The sequence below is a fragment of the Dermacentor variabilis genome, chromosome 5 (assembly GCF_050947875.1).
Source record: "Dermacentor variabilis isolate Ectoservices chromosome 5, ASM5094787v1, whole genome shotgun sequence".
Lineage (NCBI taxonomy): Eukaryota > Metazoa > Arthropoda > Arachnida > Ixodida > Ixodidae > Dermacentor > Dermacentor variabilis.
This window is the reverse complement of record NC_134572.1, coordinates 117,101,946-117,121,208: the sequence shown is the minus strand read 5'-3', so window position 1 is coordinate 117,121,208 and position 19,263 is coordinate 117,101,946. Positions and strand designations below refer to the sequence as shown.

Here is a 19,263-nt window from a genome sequence, read left to right as displayed (position 1 = left end):
AAAGATACGTCGACTGGCCGTCTAAATCTTAAAAACAAAACACACACACAAAAGAAAGGCAAACACGCGAAAAAGGCAAAATCGTGAAAGGCAGAAGAGAACTCTACAGTTAAGATATGGAAGGCTCGCCAGTACCACGTCCATCCCTAACGTTGGTTGCCGACCTGTTGGCCTATCGTCAACGTGAAGCTCACCTGGCCTACAGCCACATAAATGTCACCTAGGAGTAGATGCCGGAGGTAAGAGCGAGCATAGCCAGGGAAGAGACACATTTTTTCGGACTTTTATACATTTGTTCACAGTGCTACATGCGTTTTCAAAAAAGAAAAAAACCCGATGAGACCCTTTGCGAGTCGGGAACTGGCACTGTTCAAGTTCTGTGCATTGCCAAAAACATTCGCCCGTAAGCACGGTCCCTACTGTGCAGATGTCTCGAATTGTCTTTAACACGCCACTTAACGCTCACGATTCGCTTAGCCACAGCGACCCACGTTTCTTCAGGCATTTGCCACTGGATATCGGTTGTTTTTATCGACTGATTCACCCTGTCGCCACTTCAACCAAAGCGGCTTTATTTACACCTTTGTACTCAGTAGCTACAACGATAGCAAGACGTTAAGTGCCTTGAAAATGCTTTGCAATCTTCAAATAGAGACGTATTCCCGTGAAAAAAAAAAGCTACATATTGTCTACAAGGCAGGAAACAATATCCGGCAACGTGCCTTGTTCTGTGCTCATCCTTCACTGGATCTTTCCTTGGTCACGTGGATACGTATATAAACGCACATTGTTTATTGCGGCGGGAAGACCTATCGGCTGCTTAGAGAGTGATAGGCAAAATTAGCGGACTTCACGTACAGCTCGGTGCGTTCAAAACCCCTATGAGCACTCGAGGCGCGTTGTGCGCGCTGTTTGTGTCACAGATAACTGCGTGCGCTCAAATTTATCCTATCGTTCTTCGATTTCAAGGGCACGAGGAAATAAATGGACTGCGCGGAATTCAAGACAAGGACGTAGTAAGGCACACAGGCAATCAAGACTGTATAACTTTCAACTAACCTTATTCTTCATCGCTGGTCAATATATGTCTTTAGTCACGCATGCGCGAAACATGTAATCACATTGTCACTACCACAGATTAGAGCATGCAAGCCGCGCAAAAGAACACTTCTCGCTGTCCAATAAGGAAATAGCTGGGTCACTTACGCAAGCCTCCCCTCTAAGAGATATACAGAAAGTTTCCATCAGCTACTGGGCATTGGTATCTTGGCTTTTACCCAAGATCTTTATTTTTCGGAAATCTGGAAGACACATGCAAGCTTGACAATGCGCAGGCAAGTGCGCATTGCCTTTATTTCTGAAAGTTCATGTTCCGTTGACAATGCGCACTTGCCTGCGCATTGTCAAGCTTGCATGTGGGAAGGCTTGCGTAAGTTGCACACCTATTTCTTGAATGCATAGTGAGAACTATTTTTCGCGCGGCTTGCTGTAATCTACGGTAGTGACGATGTGATTCGTGCAGGTGCGACTAAAAGCAGATATTGACGAGCGACGAACAATAAAGTTAGTTGAAAGTTAGCATTTGTCCGCGTCCTTTACTGCGCCCTTCTCTTGAATTCCGCGCACTCCATTTATTTCCTCGCAGTATGAACAAACTCGTCAAACAAGTTTTATTGAGTTCAAGTGTGGGTCTGCCGATGTCACAGCGAAAAGCAGCCTCTAGAGTGTGTTGTGGGCGCGTAGAATGTTTGCAGATTTTTCACTTAGCATGTAGTGGCACTTTCAGGCAAAATGGCAAACGGAGGTTTTCATTGCAGCTCGCTGGATGCTGATATTGTCACCGATTCTGTACTTGCTACTTCGAAATCGTTTTTTTTTCAAATGCGTGGCTGACAGTAGCAGCTAGCGCGTATAAATTGTACTAACCTACTTCTATTCAGACAAAATTATTTATAATGGTATCTGAAAATGTACAGAACAACGCGACAGAGAACCCAAAGGAAGGCTAGCTACAATACTACTACTACGACCACCACCAGTAATAATATTGTGAGGAGAAGGAGGACGACGGGAGGACGTAGGACCTCAAATTGTTTCTTTGCGTATGATGCCGCGAGTAAAGTACTCGCCCGTGCTAACATTACCCACAGAGCGCAGAACTTGTAGCAGAATGAGCAGCAATTACATGCGGCCGGCGGCAATTCGAAAATGGCAATTCTTAGAAAAGGAACAGTTGAAATAAAACACGGCTTGCACTGTATTTTGCCGTGGGACGGACACAATGTAGTCACCGTGCTACTGCAGACAACATCGACATTTTTTGGCCGCCACATTGCCTCCCCTCTCTATATATATATATACATATGTACATATGATATATATGATATATATATATATCATATATATATATATGAATGCTTAGTGGCTATGGAGCTGCGCTGATAATCATGAGGTGGTGGGATTAAATGCCAGCCGCGCGGCCGCATTTCGATGCCGGCGATATGCAACAACGCTCGTGTACCGTGCATTCAGTCTAAAACTGCGAAAGATACTTCTACGCAAAATTTCAGAGCGAACTGCGGCCAGTGGTTTAGACAAGGAGCGAGTTTTACCACGCTTTTACTTACGCAACAGTCAGTGTATTAAAATGACTGATTTTCATTACTTTGACTGAACGAATCTTTCAAGCAAGGTTGATCATTATGTGTAGGCTGCTCTGTTGGTTCTGCAAATAACGGACCAGCAGTGCATGCATCGTTAGACCGCATTGTTGCGACTACCAGCTGCGTCCCAAATGTCGTGCATTTTCTTCCGTACAACGTCATTCCACACTACGGCGCTTCTCGGCAGCTTCTCGGCGATTGCGAACATTATCCTTATCGAATGTCATCGGCGATATCTTTAGCTCCTGCTCTATCGAGCATCAAGTAGCCGCTGCTTATCATCCAGACAAGGCCTTACAGAACACCTTAACAGAACGTTTACTGATAAGCTAGCCATGCTAGCTATATGTACCTTTCCGCAGACTACCGGGACTTTCACTTGGACCACCAGCCGTCCGCCTCACTGCTCTTCAAGATTCTCAGAAGTCTCCTTCCGATAGGCAGCACAGCGACGTCCAGTTTTCACCTGGTTCTCTCATACTCTTTCGGTCACGACCTCGTCGCGTCCACCTATCAGAAAAAATAACTTCTGTCACGTTTTCTTTAGGTCCCTACCGAATCCTATGGCACCAGCACTTTGAAAAATCCCCCATTGGTCTCCTTTCGGGTGTATTGGTGAGATTTCTCCCGCTGACCTAAATCACCGTCTGTGCAGTCAAAAACCGATGTCGTTAATCACGCCCGAAGCCCTACGTGTGAGCGTTCCTTGCGCCACGTTAGCTTGCTCTGGGACGACGCCCCGTTGCCAGCGGGGTAGTGCAGCAATGAAGAAGACCAAGGCTAGCAAACTAGAGACAATGATGATGACGTTGCGTGATTGCGGTTAGTGGTTTCCCAGGTCATGCTTTAAGGTGAACGTTTGAACCGTCTGCGTCGTTCGGGCCTGCGTTCACTAAACAACATTCGTGCCTGCTTTTGCCTCGGAACAATAATTGGATATCTTCCACAATTTAGCAAACGAGCCACTTCTTGTCCCAATTAGTTTAATTAAAAGGTCACTTAAAGGTTGCAAGAATGAACCACTGAAGGCCTCGAATTCGCACGGCCTCGTATTATTGTGCGCACACGAGGCGGCATATTCCTACTTACTTGCCTAATGTGCTCCATCTTGCCTATGCTCTGTGCGGTGCAGTGGAATGTAAACGGGTCGCATTATTTAACTAGAACAAAAAACCAGAAGAAGCTCTCCTCTGCGTCCGTCGCGGACCATACTCTGCGCGACGCCGATGAAATGAAAGCTTCATCTATAAGCACGGTACGCTGAAGCTTTGTACGCTTGACAGCCGAGCCAGAACACACACCCAGCGAGAGGTGAAAGCAAAGTAGGAATAGCGCGTTAACAATTCGTCGTGACACGCTTGTCACGAGGCAAGAGCGTCCGATATGTCAAAACGTCTGCGTGACGCATAACTCGTCATGCTAGCGATCGAGATTAGAAGCGTGAACATTGCCGAGCCTCAGCTATAGGCAGTGCTCTGCGCGTAGCCTTCTAACGAATGACAAAGCGTGTGCCCTGGCCATTTTAATGTCGTCTTATTCAATGCGTGTCTCGAGAGGCTTGTGTCAGTGACGCTGTGGTGATAAATTAGAGCGTCATAATGCCTACTGGCAGCTGCAAGGTGCCTGTATAAACACGTTTTTGCTGCCTATTTTAATATATGCATCTCACATGCTGGTGCTCCGGAACATCAGGGGAAACAAGTACACCTGGAACTTCCCAAGGCGGATAAGAATGCTCTGGTTTGAATTGGTATAACATATTGCACAATTTTTTATTACGTCTTAAGGCTTGGAGGGTCTCCAGAAACTGAAAAAAAGAAGACACCGCCCAGAGCCAGCGGGGTTGCTAGTCCAGATGCAAGAAAATTAAGAAGGCCCAGTGAATGTCAAAAAGACACTCCCTCGCCAAAAGAAAAACTGGTCTCTCTGGTGCCAGTATGTGGCCCCTACCTGCCTCATGAAGTTTACAATTAACTCCTAGCCCTCAATCCCCACTGGCTCTGAGCACCTGAACAAGGCGGCGTTCAGACCTGGGTTGTAGCACAGGGTGCGGATAATCTCTCGATCCAGACAGGCCGCCATTGGAAATTGCACCTGGTAACATTCAACACGCGCGCCTTCTCCAGTGAAGCTAACTCAGCCAGGTTCTTTGAGGAATCGTCAGGCATTACACGGGAATAATTATGTTTAACGAGGTTAAGACAACTGAGGAGGCTCATATACAATGCTGACTAATGACCACGTCTCCCGATACAGAGGCCTTCCAGATATGAGACAATACGGGGCAGGATTTCTAATTCATAAGGACATAAAGGCGACAGTGATGAATTCCACAGCACAAATGATAGCGTAGTAGTCATCGTAACACAAATAAATAGTAGATATAAATAAAAGACAGAACAAGCGTACGCTTCAACGTCCATTCATGATGTTGAAGAAGTAGAACAGTTATATGAGGGCGTTGGATTAGCAACGACAAATGTGAAAGCTGGGTATACTGTAATAATGGGCGACTTCAGTGCGAAAATGAGCAAAAAGGAGGCTGTATAATAGACACTTGGAAACTATGGCATCGACTCTAGGAGTAGCACAGGAGTTATGTTGGCAGAGTTCGCGAAAGGAATTGAGGGCGAACAATGAATACCTTCTTTCGGAAGCGCAATAACAGGAACTGAACCTGGAAAAGTCCAAACAGGCAAGCAAAAAATCAATAGATTTCGTGCTCTGTGCCGACTAAAGCATCGTGCACGATGTACAAGTGTTAGATATAGTAAAAGGCAACGATCATAATTAGTGAAGTCAAGGATCGCTCTAAATATGAAGAGAAAGGGCAAAATTAGTCTAGAAGGAACAGGCCAACCAATAGAGGCAGTCAGGGTAAAACCAGATGAACGCAGGCTAGTGCTTGCGAACAAATATGAGATTTTAGAACACGAAGATAACAGCGAGGTCATAAATGAGACCGTAACTATTAAACTTCCGGAGTCTGCAGTCGAAGTCATCGGTAAGGAACTTACGCAGCAAATAGGCAAGCTCTTCCACTCAACGATAGCAAATCACGAAACAACAAAACGTCTAACTACAATGGTGGTGCTTCTTCCAGTTTCGTATGCATTGCCTCAAAACCTTCTTTGTTGTTCAAGCTTGCTAACTAATTTTGAAAAAGGAATTCCTTACGAAACTGCAAAAGTGCTTAAATACTGACAGAATGGAAGAATATTTGTCCTTCAGCAAACGTCTTTTAGCCTAATATTGACCGACAGGTTGAGCTAATACATCGAAGATAAAAACTGACTGACCCACTTACGCTAATCCCCTGAGAGGGGACCAAGGAAAGGCTCGCTTGAAAGCTCGGCAGAGACACTTACGACTGCTTACGTGTGGGAATGCTGTGGGAATGCACTATAGTCCCTTTGGTGTGATGTTTTCAACGCAATAGCGTTAAGTGCGCCGTGTCGCAGACAGTCCGGCTTAGGCGTCCCGCGTCCAGCGTCGACCATCGTATCGGCAAAAATCATTCCCAACCACGCATACCCAACCACTCAGGCCCTCCGGTGGGTGTAGTGCAAAGAAGTTACGGAACTAATTGAATTTATCAAAGTAAAATACGTTAAAAAAATTTTAAAGTACGACTTACACACAACCTACGGGTGCGATAGCGTCGGACTGTAATTTGAATATACGAGAAAACATGATTCTGTTACGGGGAAATTCAAACGGAAACCCCTTTGCCAGCGTGTTCTATCATATCAGCCACGGCGTCAAAGATTTGCGTGCGCTAGCGCGCGCAAATCTTGGAGGCCACGGAGCGGCGCGCCCGATTTTTTTCAACACCTCCAGAGGTGTTCCTGATTCTATTTGCGATTACATTAGTAAATATGTTGTAGGCAACGGACAGTAAGCTGATCGGTCTATAATTTTTCAAGTCATTGGCGTCCCCTTTCTTACGGATTAGGATTATGTTAGCGTTCTTCCAAGATTCCGGTACGCTCGAGGTCTTGAGGCATTGCGTATACAGGATGGCCAGTTCCTCTAGAACAATCTGCCCACCATCCTTCAACAAACTGCTGTTACCTGATCCTCCCCAGCCGCCTTCCCCCTTTGCATAGCTCCCAAGGCTTTCTTTACTTCTTCCGGCGTTACTTGTGGGATTTCGAATTCCTCTAGACTATTCTCTCTTCCATTATCGTTGTGGGTGCCATTGGTACTGTATAAATCTCTATAGAACTCCTCAGCCACTTGAACTATCTCATCCATATTAGTATAGAATATTGCCGGCTTTGTCTCTTAACGCATACATCTGATTCTTGCCAATTCCTAGTTTCTTCTTCACTGCTTTTAGGCTTCCTCCATTCCTGAGAGCATGTTCAATTCTATCCATATTATACTTCCTTATGTCAGCTGTCTTACGCTTGTTGATTAGCTTCGAAAGTTCTGCCAGTTCTATTCTAGCTGTAGGGTTTGATGCTTTCATACATTCGCGTTTCTTGATCAGATCTTTCGTCTCCTGCGATAGCTTACTGGTATCCTGTCTAACGGAGTTACCACCGACTTCTATTGCACACTCCTTAATAATGCCCACAAGATCGTCGTTCATTGCTTCAACACTAAGGTCCTCTTCCTGAGTCAAAGCCGAATACCTGTTCTGTAGCTTGATCTGGAATTCCTCTTTTTTCCCTCTTACCGCTAACTCATTTAGCGGCTTCTTATGCACCAGTTTCTTCCGTTCCCTCCTCAAGTCTAGGCTAATTCGAGCTCTAACCAGCCTATGATCACTGCAGCGCACCTTGCCGAGCACGTCCACATCTTGTATGATGCCAGGGTTAGCGCAGTATATGAAGTCTATTTCATTTCTAGTCTCGCCGTTCGGGCTCCTCCATGTCCACTTTCGGCTATCTCGCTTGCGGAAGAAGGTATTCATTATCCGCATATTATTATGTTTCGCAAAGTCTACTAATAGCTCTCCCCTGCTATTCCTAGTGCCTATGCCATATTCCCCCACTGACTTGTCTCCAGCCTGCTTCTTGTCTACCTTGGCATTGAAGTCGCCCATCAGTATAGTGTATTTTGTTTTCACTTAACCCATCGCCGATTCCCCGTCTTCATAGAAGCTTTCGACTTCCTGGTCATCATGACTGGATGTAGGGGCGTAGACCTGTACGACCTTCATTTTGTACCTCTTATTAAGTTTCACAACAGGACCTGCCACCCTCTCGTTAATGTTATAGAATTCCTGTATGTTTCCAGTCATATACTTATTAATCAGGAATCTGACTCCTAGTTCTCGTCTCTCCGCTAAGCCCCGGTAGCACAGGACGTGGCCACTTTTTAGCACTGTATATGCTTCTTTTGGCCTCCTAACTTCACTGAGCCCTATTATATCCCATTTACTGCCCTCTAATTCCTCCAATAGCACTGCTAGACTCGCCTCACTAGATAACGTTCTAGCGTTAAACGTTGCGAGGTTCAGATTCCAATGGCGGCCTGTCCGGCTGTCCGCAAAAGGTGATTGTGGTTGCCAATACGCTGCTCGTCAATGAAAGCGCTAATTCAACGGAGAGAAGTGAGAGGTCGCCTTCCCTGCAATGAGCTATCTGCGATACTAACTTCTTTTACATTACGCTACGCGATCGCGATCTCTTGCAAGTTGATGCTGAATGGTGTCAGCCCTGCCCTGTTGCATTTCGAAGTGAGTTTGAAGTTGAGACCTCACTACCACAGTTGGAAGTGAGGTTTCTACATAAGGGCACAAAAATGTAAACACGAAAGCGTGTAGGGGCCAGTTCATTGGCACAGTGAAAAAATGCGCCAAACATAAAAATGTCATTTATCAATCGCAGCAAGAACGACCATACTTCTGTGATGTTTCAAAATTATTTTCAGCGCCGCCATTACCCCTTTGAAACTGATGACAGCATATTAAATTGTAGAAGCGAAAATATCCGCTCATGGTAAAGTAGTTCTGGGAAATCATTCCACCGAATAACGCAAAATAAAATTTTCTGATTGGATTTGCTGCTCGGCAAAACACATTATTAGGAGCGAATGCTCACAGTTCTGTAATAATGCGATAATATCCATAATCATACCTTCGGGAAGAAAAAAAAACGAAAGGACTCTGGCGACAGAGAAAGTACTTCTGCAAGCTGACCCCGAAAAAAAAGTGACAACCGACGAACGCTGCATGCGTTCGTCGGCTGCCACTTGTCGCGCTTGAATTTCACCATCCGGAGTCGTCTTCATTTAAGATCCCCTGGGAAAGAGAATATCTTCGAGCCATTCCTAGAGTAGTTTGTGCAATGCGGCAAGCAACATTCAGGCATCTTGCGAACTTCGTGACGGATCAGTAGGGTGACAAGGCGGCCTGCACAACTTGCGCGTTTAACCTTAGCCCAGCGAGTGCCCAAACATGGCGGACGCTCCAGCGACGGTGAGGTGAGGCGGCATTGACCCCTTAAAAGAATGTCAGCACTCTCAGGCGGCGCGCGCATTGAGGCATTCTACTGCATCGCGGCCGACGCAAGAGGCCGCGCTTCTACCAGAAAGCTCGCCTTCTTGCATAGCGTTTGCCGCCAGCGTTTCCCAGTAAACATTGCGGTTACATAAGCCGCAGTTGCCGGGAAACGTCAGGGATCTTTGAAGAGAAGCAGTCAGGGATCTTTGAATGCTATCGCGTTCCACGTTTATTAAAGGCTAAGCTTAAGCGTCCTCGAAATTTTTTCTGCGCCTTGATTGCCCGCGCAAGCTCTCGCCCGATTTCTCAAAGCGCCTCGGTAATGCCAAATGAAGACGCGCCAAGCGTCTCAAAGCGGTCGCATGCCCGCCAGGAGTTCATAACTCGAAGGACCACTCAGCGCCGTTCAATTGTACATTAATGCTTTTCAAGCGAAGCTTGTATTGGCTTCGGTCGCAATATGGTCACGCAAAAACCCAGTTGCTCCCAGAGCAGAGCAGCTGCGGGTAAGGGCAGTTCGATGAGTTGACAGCTGCACCGGCGCCAGAGCGTGAGTCAATAACAAGGATTCCAGCTGCATAGGCGTGCGCTCACGCCACGCGCGCTGCCAATCAGAGCCATTTCGCTTCCGCCGGGGATGGAAAGGGCAGGGAAGGGCATCGCGCGTGCTGCCCCCCCCCCCCTTTCATCGGCTTCGTTTTCGTTCAGCGAGCGGAAAAATCAGTGCGCGTTCTCGGGATACCTATTGACCACACAGCATTGACCGCACAGCGGATGCGTGACTCGCAGACCTTCGTCGGACATGGCACAACACTCTGCACTTCATAAAACGAATCTGTTTCCGCATGGGTGGTGCTGGTATCGACGTATGCCGAAAGCTTGTTAGTGCTTTGCTGACATCCCGAGCGATATACGGAGGGCGCTGTTATGATCTGCTTGCTCGGCACTGGAGACAGCTAGAGGTACTCCACAGATCAGCTCTCCGTGTTATCACAGGGCCCCCGAAACACACACATGTCGAGGAGCTACATCGCTATGCGAAGTTGCCTACCCTCCGTGCAACCATCGAAGCATCGAAGGCAGGACACGAGGAACGCCTGAAGCCCACCAGACAAGGCAGGACTCTACTGGCCTACATGGGAAAGGATATATCAACTTTGCCACGATTGCCATCCGACATCTCACCGTGGGATGACATTGCTGTCGTCGACACTACGCCAACGCCCCGAAACATGGGCGCCCAACATGCGCACCGCCGGGCAGCATTCGCTGCGCGTCATATGCAGACATTGGCAGACGCACCATGCCATGAACAAGTGTACACTGAGGCAGGTTTCGACCCACGCACCAGCGAAGGAGCAGTCGCCTACCACGTAGTGGGTTCTTGTGAGACACATTCTACCTTTACAACTGCTGATGCTGATGACCCAACGGGACTTGAACTCCGCGCAATAGTCTGGGCATTAGATAGAGTTTCAAGCACCACGCAAGCAAAACACATCGATATATACACCGACTCTCAGTATGCGCTGCATGCCTGCAATTCGCGCCACACAGCGTCATCGGAAGTACTCCTCGTCAAGCAGGCCTTCAGGTGTGCGGAGGCCCACGGGGTCACTGCAACACTTCATTGGATCCCTGGTCACCAGGGCATCGAGGGAAATCAGAGAGCCCATGAGGCGGCGCGCGCCTTTCTTTCCAACCGCGTCGTCTCCCTGGATCCTTCAGAAACCCTCACAACCAGCACAAGCAACACGACAAATGGAGCCCCGAATGACCCAGACAGAGCTCTGAGAGCAGCAGCCAACCGACGCAAGAGGGAACTCCGTGCGAGTGTGCCCTCAGACCCAGACCCACTTCCAGCGGGTCTTCCCAGGTCGGGGCAGGTGCTGCTGCATAGGCTCCGTTCCGGCTTCGTCCTCACACCGGTTGTGCTGGAGCGGTGGCGGCAGTACCGGCCACGCCGGGAAAGGCGCCCTCCATCTCCGTCTCCCAACTCCCTTCCAACGCAGGAACCCGGCCATCCCACAGCCTCCGCGGACCAAGAAGCGCTCCAGGCGCCACACAGGTGCCCTGACTGCGACATGACCACGCGGCCATCCGCAGCCCATCTGTTTTGGGAGTGCCAGCGACACACTCAGCAGCGGGACCACCACCTGAGGGCGGTGCGAGTGTCGTCCTACGAGGAGTGGATTAGACTGTCAACTGGCTCGATGGATTCCGACAGGCTCATTCTGGACTCGCTTTTGGCTTTCGCCAAGGACGCGCAGCTTCTAAGACGGCTCTGAATACGCCTCCCCCCTCCTCTTCCTATTCCGCATTATAGGCCTTCGCGCCATCCCTTAATAAATACATTTTGTCATCATCATCATTCAGTTCATTCTCAGAAAACGGATAGGAAGGCCACGCATTGTGCGTTCCCCCGGGGAACTAGCAGCCTTCGACGAGTGGCGGCGAGAACCCGCCCGTGAAAGGGCTCGCCGTGGGGTCGCCGGTGCAGCCTTTAGAGCACCCTGAGCCAGGCAATCAAACAGCAAGAGGAGGATCCCGAGCTGAATGAGCGGCACGCCGAAGCAATCCGGCACCGTTACCTTTGGGTTACTTTACCATGACAAAGTTCATGTACACGCAGGACAAGCATCACTTATCCCCAAGGTGCTTGTTTCGTGTTTCACACGAAACAGCCACCTTCAGTTACGGTTTCATAGACGCCGGGTAGGGTTACATTTCTTGCTGTGTCTTTTGAAAGAAACAACATAGCAACACAGTTGTTTCTTGCTCTTGCGGGTGGAGCTTGTACTGAATTCTTAGGTTGCCACCGACTAACGAGGCACGTTCAATTCTCTAGCTTGCTCGAAAAGAGGGAGTGGTGAATGAAAGAACACTATATATATACTTCCTTTCATACATCAGGCGCAACGCTGTGGAGGCTAGAAATACTTTTCACTGTGGCTACGTCCGCACTTAGAAAGAGTTCGATATTCTTGATCGAAATTGTGCGGAAACTGTTCACTATTGGTTAGGTTCACTATTGAATAAAGAAACAAAAATGTAATCCTTTGAAACAAACAAACTGTGATATACGGCAATCTAATGCGTTGTTTTAGATCACTTTGTTTTTCGTTGCGTTTCTTTTCGTTTTTGTTTCTTTTTCTTTTATCGGCAGCACGTCGCGGCAGCCTCACGTGCATGCTAGCGCGAGCAAACGCCGTTGGCGCGCAGCGAAGCACGGACGGAACGCGCGGAGTGATACTTTTTTCGTCACCGAACTTCTTGCGTAGCTTCCACAACGTTGCACCTGAACTCTGAAAGGGAGCGTTGTTGCAGGCACGCGTGAAGATGCAGAACAAGTCTTAAACAGTCGCAGATGCCTCTCCACTTGGGACATCGCAGTAAAGGTCTTTTTGCTTTCTTCTCAAGGGGCTCGCGCACGGTCATGGTGTAAGGATTTTTATTTCCGATTGTAGTCGTAAGTCCAACCGGTTTAAGTCTGTCCAGGGGCGTTCACGCTCAACGTCAGACTTGGAGACACAGGCGGAAAAGTTGCTGAACGGTTTCTGTGCAACCGCAAGCGTTTCCCTTAGCATCTCACACATTTTAACGCGAAACGAGCAACCCTCTGTAAATTACACTCCCAGACAATAGAGGCACAGCAGTGTCACATCAGAGCGGGAAACTCTTCTGATGCCACTTGCAACTTTAAGGGACGATCAAGCATAGTAGGATAAAAATCCTAGAGCTTAGGAGAAGACCAATAAGCGTGGGTCATAGCTCTAGTCAGGAAATAAAGCTTCCTTGCAGCGTCCGTTCTGCAGAGGGGATCAGGAACCGTTCGGGATCCACCATGGAAGGACCGTATGAATGCTTTTACCATGGCACGATGTAACAGTGCATTATGTACTCAGAAAAAAGAAAAGAGAAAAGAAAATCCCTCTTCGAATATACCTATACAAGAAGTTCAATATGGATTGTGCTTAAGATTTGGCCGCTTGAAGCTGACTGTTCCCCTCATTGTTGTATACTTAGGTCGACGATTCCGTAACCGCCAGCGAAGGAACGACCGATTGGGAGAAGCTCACTTATTCCTTCTACCGAGTTGACAGAGCCAACAAATGGGTGACGGACCTGCAGGCGTTCGATGTCACTGACTGCATGGGGGACAATGTTTATTCTATGCAGTTCGAGCTGACGTGTAAGTAAACTAGCATACATTTCTCTCGCGAAAACTGTTAGTGACGGCTTCACTCGAAACATGGAAACGGGAAGGAAACTGTGAAACGGGGTTATCGAGGGCTATCAGCGAGGTGATTAATTACAGTGCACCGAACTATTACGCGGTATTCTCACTGTTGATGCGAGTAAGGACTGCGACCATACTGTATGCATAGTGTGGCCATACCTGGCAAGCACTGGGAGCCTTGTATCTTCCGAAGGGGCTCGTTAAGGACTGATTTTATTATGTTTTCCCATGATGATGAGTGAACGCAGCTGCACGAGTTCAGTTACGACATTGACAGTAACCGCGCTCACTGAATGAGCGCATCAGCGGCAGCCGCGCTGCTGTGTTTTGACATCTTGTTTATTGACCTGTTTCTTTAAGCCGCCGTCCATACGTGACACATACCAGTAATACCATATTTCGACAAATGTAATGTTGCTAATGTGTCACCTCGAAGTTTGTACGGTCGTCTTTACTAATACAACGACGTATAGCATTTCTTTAGTTTGACATTTATTTCCGTTCTTAAGTTTCAGTAAGGGCGGATCTTAGACGAGAAAAATAAAGCAGATTAGCACATTTATGTCGCCAGCGCAATTTCTGATGTGTCGCGACATATAGTTTGAGGGATTTGCCAGACGATGCGAGTGCCGTCTGGCAAACAAAAAACAAAAAACAAAAACAAAAAAAAATTTATTTAGACTTCCCCGTCCTCCAGCAATAGTCTCAAGAGTTGGTCTAGTCAGAATCTTAAGGGCAACGGTGCCGAACAACAAGATATGTAAAGCGGAAACGCGCACGTTGACAGCGCACATTCGGTTGGCATCTTGACTTCGCGATAAATGTAACTAAATACCGCTTTTTGGCCAAGCTACGCACCAGTAAACGAGTAGTTTTAAGGCGCTCTCTGCGATCTCGTTCACTTTTGAAAGTGTGCGGTTATTTCCGATTTTAATAGAGTATTCAACAGTCGGGCTGCTTCGTATAAACCACGCCCCTGCATGTTGCACCATCCTCCACGCTGCAGGAAATAACACGAAAAGTAGGATAGGCGTGGGGCGTAGGAGGGGAAGCTTGTAGGGACTTCGAGACCAAATAAATAAATAAATAAATAAATAAATAAATAAATAAATAAATAAATAAATAAATAAATAAGAAGGGAAGTTCCGATAAAATGGCGACCAATGGCCGCGAACAAGTCAAGCAAATGGCGTAGGAAAATTGCAGCAGTTCACTTAAATAATCGTAAATTTGTGCTTGTTGGTTGTTCAAACTGTTCTTGATACCTATAGCTACCAGCGCATGAGCGATGCGTCCCAGAAGAGAAAGATCCGGCGTCGCAATTGTAGCAATACGTTCCGCCACATCGTATTCTAGGCGTGCGGGGAAGTACGCCTGCACAATATGGCAAGAGAGGTAGGGTTATGTTTTTTTTTTTTTTTTTGTCCACTGCTCGGCTGCTTAGTGGTAGGGACGTGCAAGTTGCGTTTTATGCTGAGCACGGTTTGTAAACACATCTCAATGTGCTCTTTTACGCTGCAGTTACATTTTTTTTGTCGAAATTTCCGGAGATCTCCACTACGGCGTGCCTCATAATCAGAAAGTGGTTTTGGCACGTAAAATACCATAATTTTTTTTAGTCTGCAGTTTTGTTCAGTTTTGCCTAGTATGACGATATGCAAGGCAGGCCTCATGCGTTGGAGGTGGTTCGGCATTTGCTGGTCCCTCGCAGGTGCCGGTATTAGGGCCTCGATCTTTCGCCCATTGGAGACAAGCAAAACTATCTTGACGCATGGAAAATACTCCACTTTACTCAGATTTAGTTTCTTGTGAACTTTGTTACGGACGTTATACATTGCTGCTGCGGTGATCTTAATTAAGGGTGAGAAATAGAGGGAGGAATCTCTTTAATGAAACGCACATATTTCTGCCGACATGTATATAGTCGCCTACATCCTACTTTGCATGGAGGAGGGGATGAGGGATTGAAAGCATCTAAGAGAAAGAGAGAGAGAGCAGAAAAAAGAAGAAGAGAAAAAGCTATGAAAGACAAGGGACTTGGTATGTACGTGTAAAATGATAATTACTATACGCTTCGATATGGTATCTCATCAAAAATGATCAATATGCTTCTTGTCGTCTTTGTTTGCAGATCCTGACGCTAAGTTTGAAGACGTGGTGAGCGTCACCGTCGAGCCGCTATTTTTGGCGATGTGCAAAGCGCAGATAGTGCAAAGTTTGAAATCGAAACTCGGAATACTCAGGATTGGACGACTGCGGGCTGTAAGTATGTCGTGTAAGCAGTAGACGAATACTCAGCATTGTTAGCATACAGTTAATAAGCAAATCGTTTGCATTTTCTGACATCGCTTGTAGGTATTCGGCGAAGAAAGAAAGCTCTATATTCAGTTTTCATTGCTTGATGGATTTACTTCCGTTAAGGACGAGCCTACGCTAGAGCAAATGAAGGCCTCACTTCAAAAATACGTGGACGAGAAGACGCTAAAAATTAATGTCAATGCGCCCGGAAAAAAGGTATGGAAACCTGTTTTTATTTCTACCTTCCTTTCCATGAAGTAATAAATATGGTCGCATTATATTATATTTCTTTCCGCGCTTTTCTTCTGTTCTTATTTAGTTGCTGTAATGGCACTGAGAAAGCAAATGGTTTTTTTAACTAACTAACTAACTAACTAACTAACTAACTAACTAACTAACTAACTAACTAACTAACTAACTAACTAACTAACTAACTAACTAACTAACTAACTAACTAACTAACTAACTAACTAACTAACTTACTTACTTACTAACTAAAACTCAGTAATTATTAATTGACTAAGTAAATAATGTATCACTCAATTAGATAAATAATTAATTAGCTAACTAAACAACTATCTAACCTACGAACCAAACAACAAATTGCGCCTTTTCTATCTCGTGGTTTTAGCACGCCAGCCTTTGAAAACGGCGCTGAGACACCACGTTCTCGAGCTCATCTAGTTCCTATATTATGAACTGATAGAGGAAACAAAGAAACGATACCTGGGTATTTTGTGACGACAAATTAGGAGCAAGAGAGGTGCGCAGGACCGCTTATCATGGACAATGAAGTCAATATAGCAGGACTAGGCCTTCTCTCTCCTTGAAAGAGCGGACAGAGAAGAGAACGAAAGGAAGGTGACATATAATGAAGTAGGGAGCACCTTTCAAAATGAGTGAGCGCAGGGTTACACAGTACTACTTCGGTGGGTGCGAAACCACGCCGGATGATTAAAACTATAATGAGGAGAGTAACGGAGTCGTTAGAAAAAGCATAATCGAAGTAATCTACTGTGGGAATGTCCAGCCCACAGACTGTATGTTCGCAATATATACTGTGACAGGCACCTTCCCGCCGCTCTGTGGAAACTTTCTCCGAGTACAATAACACGAAGCATTCACGCAATTTGAAACTGATCGAAGTGTGTTTTTCAACGTAGCAGTAGATGATCTTGGAAGCACGAAAACCTCAATCCATCGGCTTTTACTTGAAGTGGCATACACAAATTGCTTTCTCTACAGTTCATGCCAATCTACTTATCCCGGGCGCTGCTGTGGCCCTGGATCTGTGGCCTTGTGCCACGCCCTTCACAAGTGTCCCAAAGTACTCCACAGAAACAATAAACACACTAGCTAGACTGTACAAGCATCCCCTGACTATGTAGGACATCTTTTTACCGTGGTTCGATTTCGGTAAAGGTTAATATCTCGAAAGACTTAGTGGACATAAATTTAGATAAAGGTTTGTGACAGAGAAGGTTTTAGGGTGTTGCATGCGCTGATGACTTTTATGTTTTTTTTACTGTGCACTGTGTCCGAAGTGAGCCATGCGTTTGAGATTAGATCCACGTTAGAACGCTAACGGCTGCTCCACTGAAGGTTAGTTACTACCATGTGACCCGCATACACGCAATGGCATAGGCACAGTTAAGCGTTGATTGAAATTTTGGGTCGGGGCAGCGATACTTCTTAAGATTTCCTGTAGAAAAGAAAGAAATGGAGTGACCGATGCACTAGTGTTTGTGCCCCGGTAACCTATGGCAATGGACAGGGCATTCGGTAAGGAGTCCACAGTGCCGTCGGCGTAATTTTTACAATCTATTGATTTCCTGTTTCTAAAGTATTAGCATGCAGAGCTGACTGCATGCTGAGGTTGGTTTGGGAACATATAGCTGAAAGAAATAAGCCGCCTTCATTGAAGCAAATGAGTAAATGTAGCCTGAAAAGTTGATCCGACAGACATCTCGGTCTTACCATGCACCCGCGTCCACGCAAATAAGCAGCGCATCGCGTAGCGCCTAACATTTTAATGTTTATGTTTATTCAATACTTAGGCGCTATAACGTAAAGCTATTCCAAACTCTTATATTAACAATTCTGCAATCATCCATCCACGTATGGTTAAAAAAGATTTTCGGGCCACCCCGCTCTTTGTCTGTTTCTCACGAGACGTCACTAAAACCGCGAAAACTCACCACGTCAAAGTGACGTGTGCGTATTAAAGATGCATTATTATACCGAACAAAATAGAATTTTTTTCTGAATAGTCGGAGACTTCTCCGTTCCAAAAAGGAATAGAATATGGCTGGCCAACGATCGCTTAGGCACTGGCTATTCGCACCTTCTGGAGTGCGTGGATTTATGTGCGTATAATAAACTTTTTGCGTGGCAATATAACGTTATCGAGTCCTTTCGCCACGTATACGGCATCACTCTGCCAACTCTTCTTCGCTGAGGATCCGCTTTAGCGACTTTCTTACACACCTCCGCCATTTTAGACCAGCCATGCCAAATTAAGTAAAGGGAAGCGGACGTATCGCAGACGTCGGCCCCACCCTCCTCATCCGGTTATCTATTTTAACTGCGCTACGCTCGCTCTGCCTCCTCGAAACTCTCTCCACTTGAGCGTGGTCCTCGCGTATTGTCAGCGGAAATTATTAAAGAAGAACTGCTCAATGTAGGCAATTTTATTCGATTTGAAAGCAAAGAGAAGTGACCTCTTACAAACGAGGAGAGGGTTTCATTAGGCTACTCAGACAGCGCTGCGGGTCACCGCCTGATGCTTGCGTTGGTGGTTACGTAGATTTGACGTCAGGAGATTGGAATAAAAGCCAATTGAAATTGTTTTACGTTATAGGGCCCCATATTTGATAATATTATTACTAGTAGGTAAAAAAAGACGAATAAATATATTTCCAGATTGAAAAATTTTTAAAGAAATCTAGAAAGATGTCCGAATTTCATCAAAGTTCGGATTTGGGCTTCTTGGCATGCAATTAGAAAGGCGTTTAGTTTAACGCAACTTGCACATGGACACAGAGCGGGAACAGGGCGCACACACAGCGCTAACATCCAGAAATTTGCCTGAACACTTTCTCTGTTTCTATGTGGTAGTTGCGTTACCCTGAATGACTTTTAGATGGCACCAAAACTAAAATCTGTACTTTCTGTATAGGCGGACATCGAGTTCACGGCTGCGCCACGTACGCTTAGGAGCATCGGCGACGAAGATTTTCCGGCTAGCAAGGCTTCAAGCGCTGCCCCATTTCAGTTTGGCGGTAATCTGACGATGCAGAAAGCACCGCCAGCGCTTTATTACCCATATCAAGCACGTGATCAGTCGGCTCTCCCGAAGAACGAAACCGGTGGCCTAACGAAGACGGCGCGTCTGGTGACTTTCGTGATGGGGGCTGTTGGACTCTTTATCGTGGGTGCTTTCGTTGGCGCCATATCGCTGCGCCTCCAGAGCATTGTACGGTAAAAATATAAATAATAAAAAAACAATTTGTAAATTGCGATACGTGCCTTAGGGTAATTAATTAAAAACTTAATTAGTGAGTTTTTGTCGGTTCCACGATTATGCATTAAATTTTTTGTGCAAGCGA

At 46.3% G+C, this 19,263-nt stretch overlaps 1 protein-coding gene across 1 annotated transcript in view; it reads left to right on the top strand.

Moving 5' to 3' along the window:
* The window catches only part of LOC142581949 (uncharacterized), a 46,670-nt gene extending 27,407 nt beyond the window's left edge, over positions 1-19,263 (top strand). The window contains exons 10-13 of the mRNA XM_075691382.1: positions 13,144-13,309; positions 15,489-15,619; positions 15,713-15,871; positions 18,834-19,263. Coding sequence (XP_075547497.1) covers positions 13,144-13,309; positions 15,489-15,619; positions 15,713-15,871; positions 18,834-19,139 — 762 coding nt within the window. The 3' untranslated portion in view covers positions 19,140-19,263. The remainder of the gene's footprint in view (positions 1-13,143; positions 13,310-15,488; positions 15,620-15,712; positions 15,872-18,833) is intronic.